Raw genomic sequence first — 14819 nt, forward strand, 5'->3', positions numbered from 1 at the left:
CAGTTGCTTCAGGTAGTATATAACTCACTCACTAGAGCAGTGTCAGTGTCCTGATGGACCACACAGAGACAGCACATTTAAATCCAAGTCTCCTCTCTCTGGCTGGAGCAATAATTACTTTCACCAGCTATTTAGAATTGTGCCCATGTAAGAGGACATCAAAGTGGTTAAGTGTGTATAACAACATATTAGCAAAAGCAAGATGCAAATAGTTTCACAGTATCACTAAGGTTGGAAGAGACCTTGAGGATCATCGAGTCCAACCTGTCACCACAGACCTCATGACTAGACTGTGGCACCAAGTGCCACGTCCAATCTCCTCTTGAACACCTCCAGGGATGGTGACTCCACCACCTCCCTGGGCAGCCCATTCTAATGACTAATGACTCTCTCGGTGAAGAACTTTCTCCTCACCTCGAGCCTAAACTTCCCCTGGTGCAGCTTGAGACTTTCACCACCTTAGGAAACAGAACTGTTGTTATAGAGTACTGTTGTGCATTTATCTGTATACAGAATATCTTTTACATGGCTTACAAGATAGAAAACTTAAATAAACAGACAAATATTAAAATCTTAGACAGATGAGGGGAATACAGCCCTATGTATCACAATGTTTACACCCATCACTGTTTATTTCTAGCATCAAGCATTTTTGTTACTCTTGGCACCTCAAACTCCAAACATTCAAAATCATATTATGCATCTCAGCTTACACGTGCAGGAGGTACAGCCAGAGCCTGAGCTAATTGCTTAATTATTGCTTTATTCAGATCATCTTGAGTGCCATGACAATGGCATGTACAGGACAATCACGTGATCATCCCAGTCAGAATGGGTTTTATGAAAGACATGTCCTGCTTGACTAACCTGATCTCCTCCTATGACAAGGTGACCTGCTTAGTGAAGGAGGGAAAGGTTCTGGATGTTGTTTACCTGGACATTAGTAAAACCTTTACAACAATTTCCCACAGCATTCCCCTTGAGAAATTGGCTGTTCATGGCTTAGGTTGGTGTACTCTTCACTGACTAAAAAACTGGTTGGATGGCTAGGCTTAGTGTGTGATGGTCAATGAAGGTACATCCACTTGGTTGCCAGTCACAAGTGGTGTTCCCCAGGGCTCATTATTTGGGCCAGTCCTCTTTAATATCTTTATCAGTGATCCGGACAAGGGGATTGAGTGCACCCTTAGTAAGGTTGCAGACCACATCAAGTTGGGCAGGAATGGTGATGTAGTTCAGGTTAGGAAGGCTCTATAGAGAGATCTGGACAGGCTGGATCAATGGGCTGAGACCAGTGGTATGAGGTTCAACAAGGCCAAGTTCTGGGTCCTGCTCCCTATGATTATCTCTTTAGAGAAAATGAAGACAAAGTAGGGACCTCCTGAAGGAAATGTGTCTTCTCCTTAGACAGGCCTTTAAGAGGGAGAGGTTACACTGGCATTGAAACATCCTGCAGTGATAAGCTCAGAATTAGCTGCTAGTGGCTGAACACTTAGTGGAACTGCATGAAGTCCTACCTGCACTGCTACTCACAGGGAAACATGCACATGTGTATGCCTTGTGCCTGCATGTGTCCATGCATGTGTGTGTAAAGGATGGTGTTAAGAACTGATCAAAATGCTGTTATTATGGAGGGATAATACTGTCTAGCAGATTTGATGCAGGTCTTCAAGTTGTTCATGATCCTTCCTCCACTACTGTCAGTGAGGAGTCTAGGCTAAGGAATATTTGCTCTGAAGTTTCTTCTAACAAATTGCTGATTGTTTTTCTGTCTCACCTGGAAGATCCATTAGTCTGTGAAGCATCTTGAAGATGCCAGCTATAATCCAGATGTTGAGTTTTACTACTCATCCCCAGCATAAGCCTAATTTTTTTTCTATTTTTAATTACAATAGGAAAAATCATATTAGTTTTCTTGTTCTGACATTGTATCTTCCTTTCTACTCTTTAGGAGTTAAAGCAAGATATTTCCAGCTTTCGTTTTGAAGTCCTGGGTTTGTTAAAAGGAAGCAAGCTGTCAAATTTGCAGTCTGCAAATTCGAACAAAGACTCTGCCTCTCTGTCAGATAATGAAGAAAATAGTGAGAGTGAAGGGAACAAGAAAGGAAAGAAAAAGGCCTTCAGCCTTTTTGACATAACAACGATGATACACCCAAGAACAGCCACTATTGCCTCTGAAACACACAACATGAGCAATGGCTCAGCAATGATGGTGTCAGAGTCCACTAAGGAGAAACAAAAGCGTGTGAATTTTGTAACAGACATAAAGAATTTTGGGTTGTTTCACAGACGATCAAAAACAAACTCTGTGGAGCAGAATCTAAATAAAATATACACCGTTTCTGAAGAAGTTTCCCGTCAACAGGCAGAGCAATGTGAGAAAACTGCTGAACTGGAAGAGGGAGAGCTGACCATGAACTGTGAATTAAACATCCAAAGTCCTGATGAAAAACGTGTGTTAGCTGACTCACAGAGTAATGACAACTCATTGGATTCACAGGAAGAAGGAAGTATTTGTGCTTCAGAAATGGAGAAAATGGAGTTACAGAACTCAGAACCAGCCACACCGCAGGATCAGCTGGACAAGGTGTTGGACTTCAGTATTGACTGTGATGGGAAACAGGAAACAATTGATCAGGGAGATTACGTGATAACAAGGTTGTGATGCTTACAGGAGGAAGCATTTACAAATATATATATTTTGCATAGTGCTTGAGGTGGGTGGGTGGGTGGGCGGGTGGGGAATGTTTTAAGAATTGCATTAGCAAATGCAGAATTACACTTTACAGTACTCAACTGTGGCACACGATCTTGTAACATAGTAGTCAAGAGAAAGATAATACAGGGACTTTCTGTTTTGTAGCCTGCTTTAGCTTTCACGATTTGTTTTACATTTTTTTAATAAATGGAAGCATCTTGTACTGTTGCAATAACCCACAGAAACTTTTTAGCTATCTTTTTCAATTACAACAAATGCAATTTCTCTCATACGATAGTTGACTCCTACGATAAATATTTTTCTATGCAAATAAAAAGTAGCTTAAGAGACTCGTAAGCCTTTATTTAACTTTGTAGGTTCTTAAAAGATTCTGGGCACCATAATAATCATAAGAAGCTCCTGTCAGCATAACTCATGTCAAGCTATTAGAATCATTTATTTAAATTGTGAGAAACTTGGTTTGTTTCAAAGGCTATACAGAATCAAAATATAAAGTATATTCTTTTATTTATTGAAGGAATATGATACCTGTAAATTATGAAAGATTATTTAATTGCAGCTTCTCCCTCCCAGCAAGAGGATTATCATCATCCTGATACCGTTGTTGGAAATGCATTTGCAGGATTTGAAGACTGTAAAGATGTTCTTCTAGTAAAAGAAATACCTGTGACTTGCTAAAACCGATGTTGGATTACTCCCTGGAAATCCATAATCACAACAGCTACTGCTTTTTCAACCATCTATTTTTCCAAACATGGACAACCTATGCACTTTAATATTCAACTGCTTATTAGCTTTTTGCCTTCACAATATACTTGTATTTGCTGAGAGAAAGATACTTCAGGAATAAACGGACAAACAATGATCCCCTGAGTACTCTGGGAAATGTGACAATTTGTTGAGATGTTTTTAAAGGCAAGCCTTAAGAGAGTTTCTTTGACCATTTCAGAGTTTGGGGGAACCTGGTTGGAGGTTTTATAAAAAAAATACTTAGACATATAAATGTGTAAAGAAAAATCTAACAGTATTTTTCATAACTGATGAGTGACTTATTGTCTCAGTCAAAACCAGTATTTTTAAAATTAAACAGTCTGTCTCTTTTTAATCAATGACTGGTGTCCTACATTATTAAAAATGTAGCTTTGCAATTGACTTAAGAGTGGCCATCCTCAAACTCTACACTCTTCTTCTCTTTCCTTGTAAACATGTGAATATCATACATCAGTGTGATCATTTCATTCTTTACGTCTCTAGCCCTGCCTGCCGTGATGGATTTTATCATTTGTGTTAGCCTATATTAAGGAACATCCAGATGTATAGGGTACACTTACCTTCCAAACAAAATTCATCATATGTAACTCCCATCTCATAGGATTTGACCTAAAGCCATACCATTCTGGATCAAAACTATCCAGGTACTGAATTGAGTTTTGAAAATCCCGACAAAAACCTCTCCTCTCCATGTTTTTAGGTGAGTTTTCCAGCTCTTCTTTACCCATGCACTATTCTTTCTGAGCTCCCATACTTAAAACCTCTTTCCTAAGCATCTATCTGTGCCATGGCACCTGGGAGAGAATTATCTGAAGCAAAAACGGAAAACAGTTTATATATCTTTGCAAAAATTGCATTCAAACCACATTTGATCGCTACAATATGGTTGATTTTCTTCTTGGCTTCTTGTCTTCTCTGTGGAACCCCTCTCATTCATGTCTTTCTCCTTGTCTGCTTTAGATTGTGAGCTCCTTGGGGCAGGGTCTGTAGCTTTTCTGTCTGTAAAACACCTGAATTATTACAGGCATAAACAGAAATTAATAATAATGCTGGAATACTTTCATATAACTTTTATTTGGCCAACTCTTTTAAAAAGTTCTCTTTTCTACTGTAACATTTGTGAGAAGAATCACACAATGCCAATGTGTCAGATATTGTCACAAAGTTCTCTATATCCTGGTTAACAGTCCTCCTCCATCACTGATTTCACTTTCTCATTCTTCATTGTGGCTTGTACCACCTTGCAGTTTTAAGATTATTATCCCTTCAGTAGTCAAATTCCAAACAAAGAGTCCTTGCTCAAAGAGCTTTCAGTGCATTTCAGCAACATGTTTTCGTTCCAAACACAATGTGCCTGGGCAGGTTATTTATAACACTACCAGCACCATTACCAGAACTTCCCTACACAGGTCTAAGAGCTCTGTATATTATTCTGCCATCATAAGAGCCTGTTTCTCCTGTGCATGAAGTTCCCCACAGGGCAAAAACACAGAACAGTGTACCTGAAACATCAGTCATGCTGTCACATAGTGACATCACTGTACTGGGAGTTAATCCAAACCTCGGAGTAGATAAAAGCAGAACAGTAAAGACAGCACAGGTGAGCAAGATACCTGGGCGTAGGGCCATGACATTGTATTGCATAGCAATAGGTGGTCAGTCTTTCGTTGTCCTTTTTCTTTCCTTTACAATTAAGGATGGAAATGAAGGTCTGTTAAATAAAGCATACTTCAAATCAACATTTGCTCTATTTTTATGTGATTCTTAGATATTAAAGCCTGACACTGATAAGGATGTGGTCCTGTTCCATTTAAATTTAATAGCAAAAAAGTACCACATACTGTGAAAACAGATAAGAGTCCAAAATATACCCGAATTTGAAATGATAGTGGATTTTCATTGCTTTGCAGAAAGCCAAAAAAACACCCCAAACCTTCTTGTTGGATGCCTCCAAGAAGGCATATGTGCCAAGATGGATTTAGAGGTGCACAGAAAGGTCTTCAACACTACAGCAGAGGCCTTCTTAAGCCTTGCAAAGATGAGCATACTTTCCCCTTAAGAAAAATTAAAGGTGCCTGCCTGCAGCCTCCATTATCATCAATATAGGAATAGCACCAAAAAAAAAATTGTAAAAATACATAAACCCCCATTGAAGGATAGTCTCTTGAAACAGAATTCAAAATCCTGAAATATTTTGAGGAGTTAGGAAATTATCTAAATACAACTGGGTGTAATCCCAACCCAATAGGAGGTTGTTTAGAATGCTAAGGAAACATTTTTGTAAGCTGATAGTTTTAATTGGGGGTTTTCTGGTTGGTTGGTTTTGGGGGGTTTTGGTTGTTTTTGTTGTTTTACTGGACTAAAGCTGACTGGCCTTTTTATTTTAATCAGCTCCTAGAGAAACAGAGTGCTGAGAGCAGGGCAGGACTTTACTAGTCTGTCATACCTGGGCAGTAGCTAACCTGAATTCTTGAAACCCAGTCCTCCAAAGCACACTAGGTCTGAATCAAAACAGACTGGGTAGTGGCTATCTTTATCAAGGCTGGTTTGACTTCCACACTCCCCAGGTACACATGGATTCATAGTCATAGGTCTTCATATAGTCATAGTCATAGGTGTTCATAGTCATAGTCATAGGTGTTCACACCTCGAGTACTGTGTCCAGTTCTGGGCCCCTCAGTTTAGGAAGGATGTTGACTTGCTGGAACGAGTCCAGAGAAGAGCAACAAAGTTGGTGAGGGGTTTGGAACACAAGCCCTATGAGGAGAGGCTGAGGGAGCTGGGGTTGCTCAGCCTGGAGAAGAGGAGACTCAGGGGTGACCTTATCACTCTCTACAACTACCTGAAGGGAGGTTGTAGACAGGCTGATGATGGTCCCTTCTTCCAGGCAGCCAGTACCAGAACAAGAGGACACAGTCTCAGGCTGCGCCAGGGGAGGTTCAGGTTGGATGTTAGGAAGAAGTTCTATACAGAAAGAGTGATTGTGCTATGGAATGGGTTGCCCGGGGAGGTGGTGGAGTCGCCATCATTGAAGGTATTCAGAAGGAGACTTGACAGGGTGCTTGGTGCCATGGGTTAGCTGTTTGGGTGGGTTGGATTGGTTGATGGGTTGGACACGATGATCTTAAAGGTCTCTTCCAACCTGGTTTGGTTTATTCTAATAAAGGTCAGTGGTGCAAGGACTGCATGCAACATATGTATCAGAGGGTTCAGACTGCAGGGCTGTGTGAGATGGCTACAGGTCACTTCACTATGTGTATGTGGTATCCATCAGAGAGAAAGCCTCTTGGAAGAGAGTTATGGCTCTACAGCTGTTTTTAATCTTGTTTGCTTGGTTCGCAAATTAGGACCATTACACTTTGAAACATTTGAGCCAAACACCCCACACTTAATGTTTATATGATGCACTTAGCACATAGCAGTTGGGTTTTTTCTGTTGTTCTGGTTTTTTGATAGGGCAGGGGTTAATGAGAACTGCTACAACTTTTCTGAGTTTTTCTGTAATTAGTGTATGGTTCCATCTTCATTATAACTATAATTGCTGAGAGCATAAAAAGTGCAGAAATTTCTGGTATTTGGATACCAAAATGTTATTAATGTAACATTTCAAACAAGAACGTCTTCCCTAACAGTATTTCAGGAGGAGAATTTTTGCGTAGCTTCCTCACAGGAATAACGTGTAGACAAAAGACACAAATAAATTATTATATATCAGTCTCAAATTCCACTATGCATTTATTGCAGGATGTAACACCCCATTTCTTCTCTAAACCTCAGATTAATATTTAATCAGATTCTGGGAAGTAGCATGAAAGAGAAGAGGATCATGCTTAAGGACTGCGATGAGATAATGAACTTTTGAATAGGGTTCAAAAACACTGGGTATCAAGTTTTCATACGGGAATACAGAGGTATGATTTGGACAATGACAAAATCCATCTTCATTTTAAAGTCTCTTAAGAGAAACCACCACCTTTAGTGAGTAGAGCAACCTCAGAAAGCCCATAGCATTGGTAATTGTAAATACAGAGGTATTGATTACAGCAGTAATAGTAGTAGTAGTAGTAATAGCAGTAATAGTAGTGATCATAGTAGTAATAAATATAAATGTAGTAATAACAATCCTACGTATTTACCTTTAGGAAGTGGACCTCCTCAGTTCTAATCCCTGCTCTAAATTTTGTCTGTTTTCCGTGTTGGGCAAGCATTCAATAATACCAGCAAATTGTCCTTGGTGGCAGCTGTCTTCCAGCACAAGTATTCTAATCTCTAAACTAAAAATCTCTTTCTCTGTGTTTCAACTCTTTGCCTAGCTGAAGCTTTAATTGTGGACCATATATTTGCTGCAGCATGAGCAGATTAGAGATCCTTTGAGACAGTTTATGGTGAAGTAGTTGGACATGCTCCAAAATAAATTGCTACATTAAGAATGAATTTGAACCCTCCAGATAGCAAAAGGAATTGAACTCACTGAACTACATCAAATCAAGTTTGCTAACCACCAATTTAGTACTTAAGAAGCTGCCTTATTTGTATAATTGTAAAAGAAGGGAGCAGAGATGGCTCCTCTTTAACATTAAAACGACTAAAAAGAGTTGCAGCCTTTCATGAATATAGGACTATAAGAGAACTGAGTCAGATAATATACTTTGATTTTGTCACAGGTCCCTCCATCACCTAATTATCTTCCTAATCCAATAAAATCCTCTGTTATTGTCAGATATAGTTATGAAACATTTATAGCCATGCATAATTTCAAATGTTTACATCTATACCTTTTGGACAGTCATTATCTTTTAACTTTAAAAGCTTTTCTCTGTAAATATTTGCTCTTCTGACTGCACTCTTTTCCTTTCAGTATGGGTTTCTTTCATGGTAGTCTAAATCAGTCATGGTTTTGGGGTTTTTTTAACTGAAAATTTCAGTTCTCCTTCATTGACTGTCATCATTACAGTCAACTGCTACACAACATTAGGTGTTCACAGTATCATCACAGCATCACAGTGTCACAGCATATTAGAGGTTGGAAGGAACCTCCAGAGATCATTGGGTCCAACCCCCTGCCAAAGACGGATCACTTAGGGTAGTCCACACAGGAATGTACCCAGGTGGGTTTTGAAAGTCTCCAGTGAAGGAGACTCCACAACCCCTCTGGGCAGCCTGTTCCAGTGCTCCATCACCCTGACTGTAAAGAAGTTTTTCCTCATGTTGAGGTGAAATCTTCTATGTTCAAGCTTGTAACCATTGTTTCTTGTCTTACTACTGTGCACCACTGAAAAGAGCCTGTACCCCTTTACTTTACACCCACCTCTCAGATATTTGTACCCATTGGCGAGATCCCCTCTCAGTCATGATGAAATTATTCCATCAAAGTTTAAACAGGCAATCAGTGCCCATGGTTAGTAAAAAAAAAAATTCCATGCATTTCAGCTTAGCAAGGTAGTGAAAAGAGTTTTTTTCTCCTACAATAAAAAACCTTCAAAGCACCCAAAACTCCACTCCATTCATCTTTTTTTTTAAAAATAAACAAACAAAACAAACCAGAAAAACCCTCCCAAACCCCAAATAAATAAAAATGCACAGATTTTTCAGATTTCACATATTCATGCTTTTTCTTACTATGATTAGTAGTCTAAGAACATCTACAAGCACTGAGTTAACTTTTCATAAATTTGATGGACAGCATAGTCTGCTTCCTGAATGTGACCAAGTGAGAAAAGTAACTGCAAAATCACTCATGCTCATTACCAATAATGCTTTTAGTATTAAAAAAAAAACATGCAATTTACAAGATGGGAGATGAGTACATCACCAATTTCTGACAGTGTCAAATATGTCCTAGAATAAATGCAGTGTAAGTATTCATACGATTGGTGTGCTGATCGACAGCCACCTGAATATGAGCCAGCAGTGTGCCCAGGTGGCCAGGAGGGCCAATAGCATACTGGCCTGCATTAGGAATAGTGTGGCCAGCAGGAGCAGGGAGGTCATAGTGCCCCTGTACTCTGCTCTGGTTAGGCCGCACCTTGAGTACTGTGTCCAGTTCTGGGCTCCTCAGTTTAAGAAGGACATTGAAACACTTGAGCGTGTCCAGAGAAGGGCAACAAGGCTGGTGAGAGGCCTTGAACACAAGCCCTATGAGGAGAGGCTGAGGGAGTTGGGATTGTTTAGCCTGGAGAAGAGGAGGCTCAGGGGTGACCTCATTGCCCTCTACAACTACCTGAAAGGTGGTTGTAGCCAGGAGGGGGTTGGCCTCTTCTCTCAGGCAACCAGCACCAGAACAAGGGGACACAGTCTCAAGCTGCGCCAGGGGAGGTTCAGACTCGAGGTGAGGAGGAAATTCTTCACCGAGCGAGTCATTCGGCATTGGAACGGGTTGCCCAGGGAGGTGGTTGAGTCATCGACCCTGGAGGCGTTCAAGGGGAGATTGGACGTGGCACTTGGTGCCATGGTCTAGTCATGGGGTCTGTGTTGATAGGTTGGACTCGATGATCCTCGAGGTCCTTTCCAACCTAAGTGATACTGTGATACTGTGATACTGTATTCCGAGAAAGTCATAAATTGCTCCATAGATGCTTATTTCTGCAATAATTTTTATTCCTTTTTCTGCTTCTTGTCTTCCTTATGTTACAGTTTGCTTTTATAGAGAACGTGTTTCTTCCCCAAAGTTTTCCACAACATGTTTCTCAAAATAGACAGTGTGACCCAACAGTACAATAGCGTATGTTGCATTATCTGGAGTATAACCTTTTGTCCGTAGGGGTTACAGGATGGTTTACCAGGGAGTGCTAGAAATAGTTTTGTTTGGATGAATTGCATGTGAGACTGAGCAATATCATTCTTCCATATCAAAAACATGAGTACCCAGATCCAGCTGCTAAAGCATGGAAATAATATTTCTCCATGACTAATTTAACTGAATATTAGTCCACTCCAAGAAAAAGAATTAACTAGAAAAATGAATACTGAAAGGGATGCTTTTGAAAAACAAATTAGACTGAGTGCAGTCCTTATTAGCATCATTAGCTCCCTTCACTTTTATTAAGTAAAATACAAGGTTTTGATTTTTCAGCATCCATTTTTGAAATTATACATTTCTTCCTTGGTTTGCTCTGCAAGATACCCAGACTTTGTATTCAGAGAAAGTTCTTCACCGAGAGAGTAATTCATCATTGGAATGGGCTGCCCAGGGAGGTGGTGGAGTCACCGTCCCTGGAGGTGTTCAAGAGGGGATTGGACATGGCACTTGATGCCATGTTCTAGTCATGAGGTCTGTGGTGACAGGTTGGACTTGATGATCTTTGAGGTCTCTTCCAACCTTGGTGATACTGTGATACTGTGATACTGTAATAAGAATTTCCTTAACTGAGAGACTGTCAATCAGGAGACCATTAAGAGAGACCGCATCTGAGGACTCACAGAATCACAGAATCACCAAGGTTGGAAGAGACCTCAAAGATCATTAAGTCCAACCTGTCACTATTCTACTGAATATTTTTTTACAGAATTGTAACTTCCCAAGACAAAAAACTGTTTGACCATTTTCCAAATGAATTTACAGTCCTTAAATTACGTGGCTCTAATATTAAATAACATCCACATGGAAGAAGAATCACAATTTCAGCCTCAAAGAAATATGCTCTGTCATTTTGAGAATCTAAAATGACATTTTTATTTCAGAAGAGAGTCCCATTGAGTATTATTTATCTCTATTTAACAGTCATGTCTAGAGAATAACCAAATCAATACAAGAACCAGAAATAAAACAATTTATGCTGGAAAACCAGAGAATAATCCATGTTTCAGTATTTCATCAACAGACTTCTGTCTAAAACAGGCCCACCCAAAACATCAGTCTAAACACCCAGACTTTTAGAAAGTCATACTCAACCCCAAATTTGGCCCAAATTTCCCCAGAGATAGGAATACCGAAAAAGCTTATTCATTAAGGACCATGTGCAGAGGGGAAAAAGTACTTAATTTGGGGAGCTACATGTTTGTTTATTTGTTTTCTATTTCTGCTGAACACAAATAACCTCTGAAACCTGAAGTATTCCCACATGCTCACACCCTGAAGCTGATGAAGAGAGAACCAGATGTATGATACTGAGCCAAGATTTATCCAGCATGGTCAAGATAAGTACGCGATGAAAAGACCAAGTGAAAATAATTATAAATCTGGAACTGGCTGTTGTTATTTCAAAATGCAAAAGTTTTTATATGAAACTATGAAGAGCACAATTTCCACAGGAAATAAATTTTTCATAAAGGCAGTATCAAAATCTCATTCAAAGTTTTCATATTAATGAAATTCTGAGGTCTCACCTGACATTTTTAAAGCGATCTTCTGTGACACTGTCATCAGTGTTAAGAAAGTGTAATAACATTGACTTACATGTTATCCCCTGACAGTGACAAAGCAATTCTTCAAACTAGAAGTAACATTTCAGGTTTTATATTTTGCTTATTTTTCTCTCTAGCCTGTTTCTTTTCCATTTTGAAGGGGAAAAAAACCCAACACATTTGGAAGAAAGACTTTATTTGCTTTAGACAAAAGTCACTATCCCATTAAATAGTGAGATAGGTACATTTCGGAGCAAGATGAAACAGATCGTCTCTCTTCATCTGTTTAAGATAATGAATGTGCTGAGATCTTCAGAAATAAACTACAAAAATATGATGATGTGTTTTTGCTACATCTACAGTTCGAGACTGCAGCCTGTTGGAGATATTTATACTTGCAGCTGCTGCAGCTGAACCCCAGCATGGTATAAACCAGGAGGGCTACATCTCTGTTCCCACGCCATCTGACTGTAGTGAACAGAATTTATGAGGAAAACACAGCATGCTAAGTCATGCCCTCAGCACCTGCTTCATAAATCACACAAAATCATTCAGCTAATGGTTCTTAGAAATAAATTCAATCCATAAATGACATAGATGAACAGTACAAATACCTCTAAGTTCACTTTCATTCTTCCTTTTCCAGGCTCCTCTCTAGTATTATAAATAGTTTCCCCTTCTGTTTCTATCTGTATTTGTTATTGATTCTCTATACTTCCAAATTCAGTCCTTCAGTATCTCTTCCTCTTCCATCATTCTTTTCCCTGTTTTTACATCTCCTGGTCTTTTTTTTCCTCTTCTCGGTCCTCAATGTTCACTCAGTTAAGTCATTAAGTCACACACAGTTTCTGAGCTACTATATTTGCTCTTCATATATCATAAAAGCACTCAGCCAGTCTTTCAGTCTGACTAATCTATTCTTCATGTCATGTGTTATGTGACCTGAAACTACTTCCTTTAATCATTTATTAGTATTAAGCATGAGAAAGAACACCAAAGAACACTTTTGTGTCACAGGGTCATCATACTACATGACCGTTTTTCATCTGACTTTGGATCACGATGCATTAAACAAAGACTACAAATGTTAAAGAGTACTCTAAAATCATAAGAAGAGAGAGAAGGAAAACCTATCCTGTTGAAATTGCAGATGGAATTTACCTCCAATACAGCTTGGTTAAGACATCTAATCTAATACACTTGCTCATACATCCATTTTTTAATAATTGCAAGCAATAAGGATTTAGGATTACATTTCATCATTCTAATTTTGAGCTTGGGGCCTATTTTGTGTTTTATGACTCCCTATCTGAGGTTCATACTGATGCTTTCAGACAGAACCATTTCAGTTAATGGAAAGAGGAAATTAACATGTCTAAAGGTTTCTGACCATTTGCAGGAAAATCTACTAACTGATATTTTTTCCTCTTTAATCCTTTTTAATACTTTTTTTTTTGGTAATGAATTAAATAAGATACTCTCTTTGTTGTTGTTTTGGTTTAGTTTCGTACTTTGTTTATTGGCTATGAAACAAAGTTTTCTCTTTCAGCTCTTTCCCAGAAATGCTCTATCCTTCCTGGGAATATCATGTATTTCAGTAGTGTATTTTCTGTTCTTAATCATGTTTTGTTTGCTAATCATGACCTTCTGATCTTTGTATTTTTCCAGTAAATGACAGACATGTTTAGGATGTGTTTTCTATTTATCATCAAGGCAGTGAACAAGCATATATTTTTAATATTCAAGCATACTTGCTAGTGCCCAAACCAACTCTTTTCACAGAGGTTCTTGAATAAAAAGACAGAGGAGGAGAAAGTAACATTTATTTTTTTTTTATTGCACTATGGTCTTGTCAACTAAATACTGAAATTCAAATATGCTGGCTTAGGCTCCAAGGTGATGACTGGTCCTCTTTCCAAAATATTGGTAGACCTATTTTAAAGGACATTCAGCTCAGAACAGGTTCCAATTCTTGCTTTTTTGCAGAGGCATGTCTACAAAAAGATTACCCATATCTCAGGGATCTTAGGCAGCCTGGAGAAATCACAGTATGTTAGGGGTTGGAAGAGACCTCGAAAGGTCAACTAATCCAACACCCCTGCTACAGCAGGACCACCTAGAGCAGGAATGCATCCAGGTGGGTTTTGAAAGCTTCTTAGTTGGCTCATCCACCATTTGCATCAAGAAGTTACTCTAAGTGCACTGGAGGAATCTCCTGGACTGTGAATGGCTGGCTGAGTAGGCTTTCCAGCAAATAGTTGGGTAGTTAAAATTCACCCTGAGAACTAAGGCTTATAATTGCGAGGCTACCAGCCGCCTGTAGAAGGCCTCATTAACTTCCCCATCCTGATAAGGTGGCCTGTGATAGACATACACAACAGTATCACCATGCTAGCTTGCCTCTTAAATGACACCCACAAACCCTCAACTCACTCATCCAACCCTGGGAAGACCTCAGTACATTCTACTTTCTCTCTCATGAAAAGAGCAACTCCACCACCTCATTTTGTTGACCTATCTTTCTTAAAAAGGACTTGAGCTGTCCCACCACATGTGTGTAATTGTAACCAGAAATCTTTCACTCTAAGGTGAAATATATATGTAAAAGAAGGCCAGAAGTCTCAGACCCCAGCTAAGCACCCTGAATGACTTCTCCATTTCTGCTTGTAAAAGAAAAAAACACATGCAAAACCAACCAACCAAAAAACAAACATTCAAAACCCAAGCCAAAATCACCCTGATATTTGTAAAGCAGAACAAGTCTAAGAAGAGAGTCTAAGAAATATGCTTATTAATATGACAGTCTGGTGGATTTGGCTTCTGTCCCAGCTACAATATAGTGTCTCTGATGGAACTTTAGCATGGTAGCAGCAGCAGCAAGTAGTTAGATCTTCTCCCTGACTAGTTGAGTTTTCTTATTATCAAGGTATGAAAGGCTAAGCATAACCCAGATCTAGCTGGGAAAAGGCTTGGCTTGCCAAGAGTT

The 14819-nt window shown here is 39.2% G+C and overlaps 1 protein-coding gene across 1 annotated transcript in view; it reads left to right on the plus strand.

The window, feature by feature from the left end:
• TRPC4 (transient receptor potential cation channel subfamily C member 4) overlaps positions 1-2715 on the plus strand; it is a 176835-nt gene extending 174120 nt beyond the window's left edge. The window contains exon 12 of the mRNA XM_068142478.1: positions 1952-2715. Within this exon, the coding sequence (XP_067998579.1) occupies positions 1952-2665 (714 nt within the window). The 3' untranslated portion in view covers positions 2666-2715. The remainder of the gene's footprint in view (positions 1-1951) is intronic.
• The last annotated feature ends 12104 nt before the right edge of the window (positions 2716-14819 follow it).

The sequence above is a fragment of the Melanerpes formicivorus genome, unplaced genomic scaffold, assembly GCF_026170545.1.
Source record: "Melanerpes formicivorus ecotype bairdi unplaced genomic scaffold, bMelFor1.0.p_v2 SCAF_1, whole genome shotgun sequence".
NCBI lineage: Eukaryota > Metazoa > Chordata > Aves > Piciformes > Picidae > Melanerpes > Melanerpes formicivorus.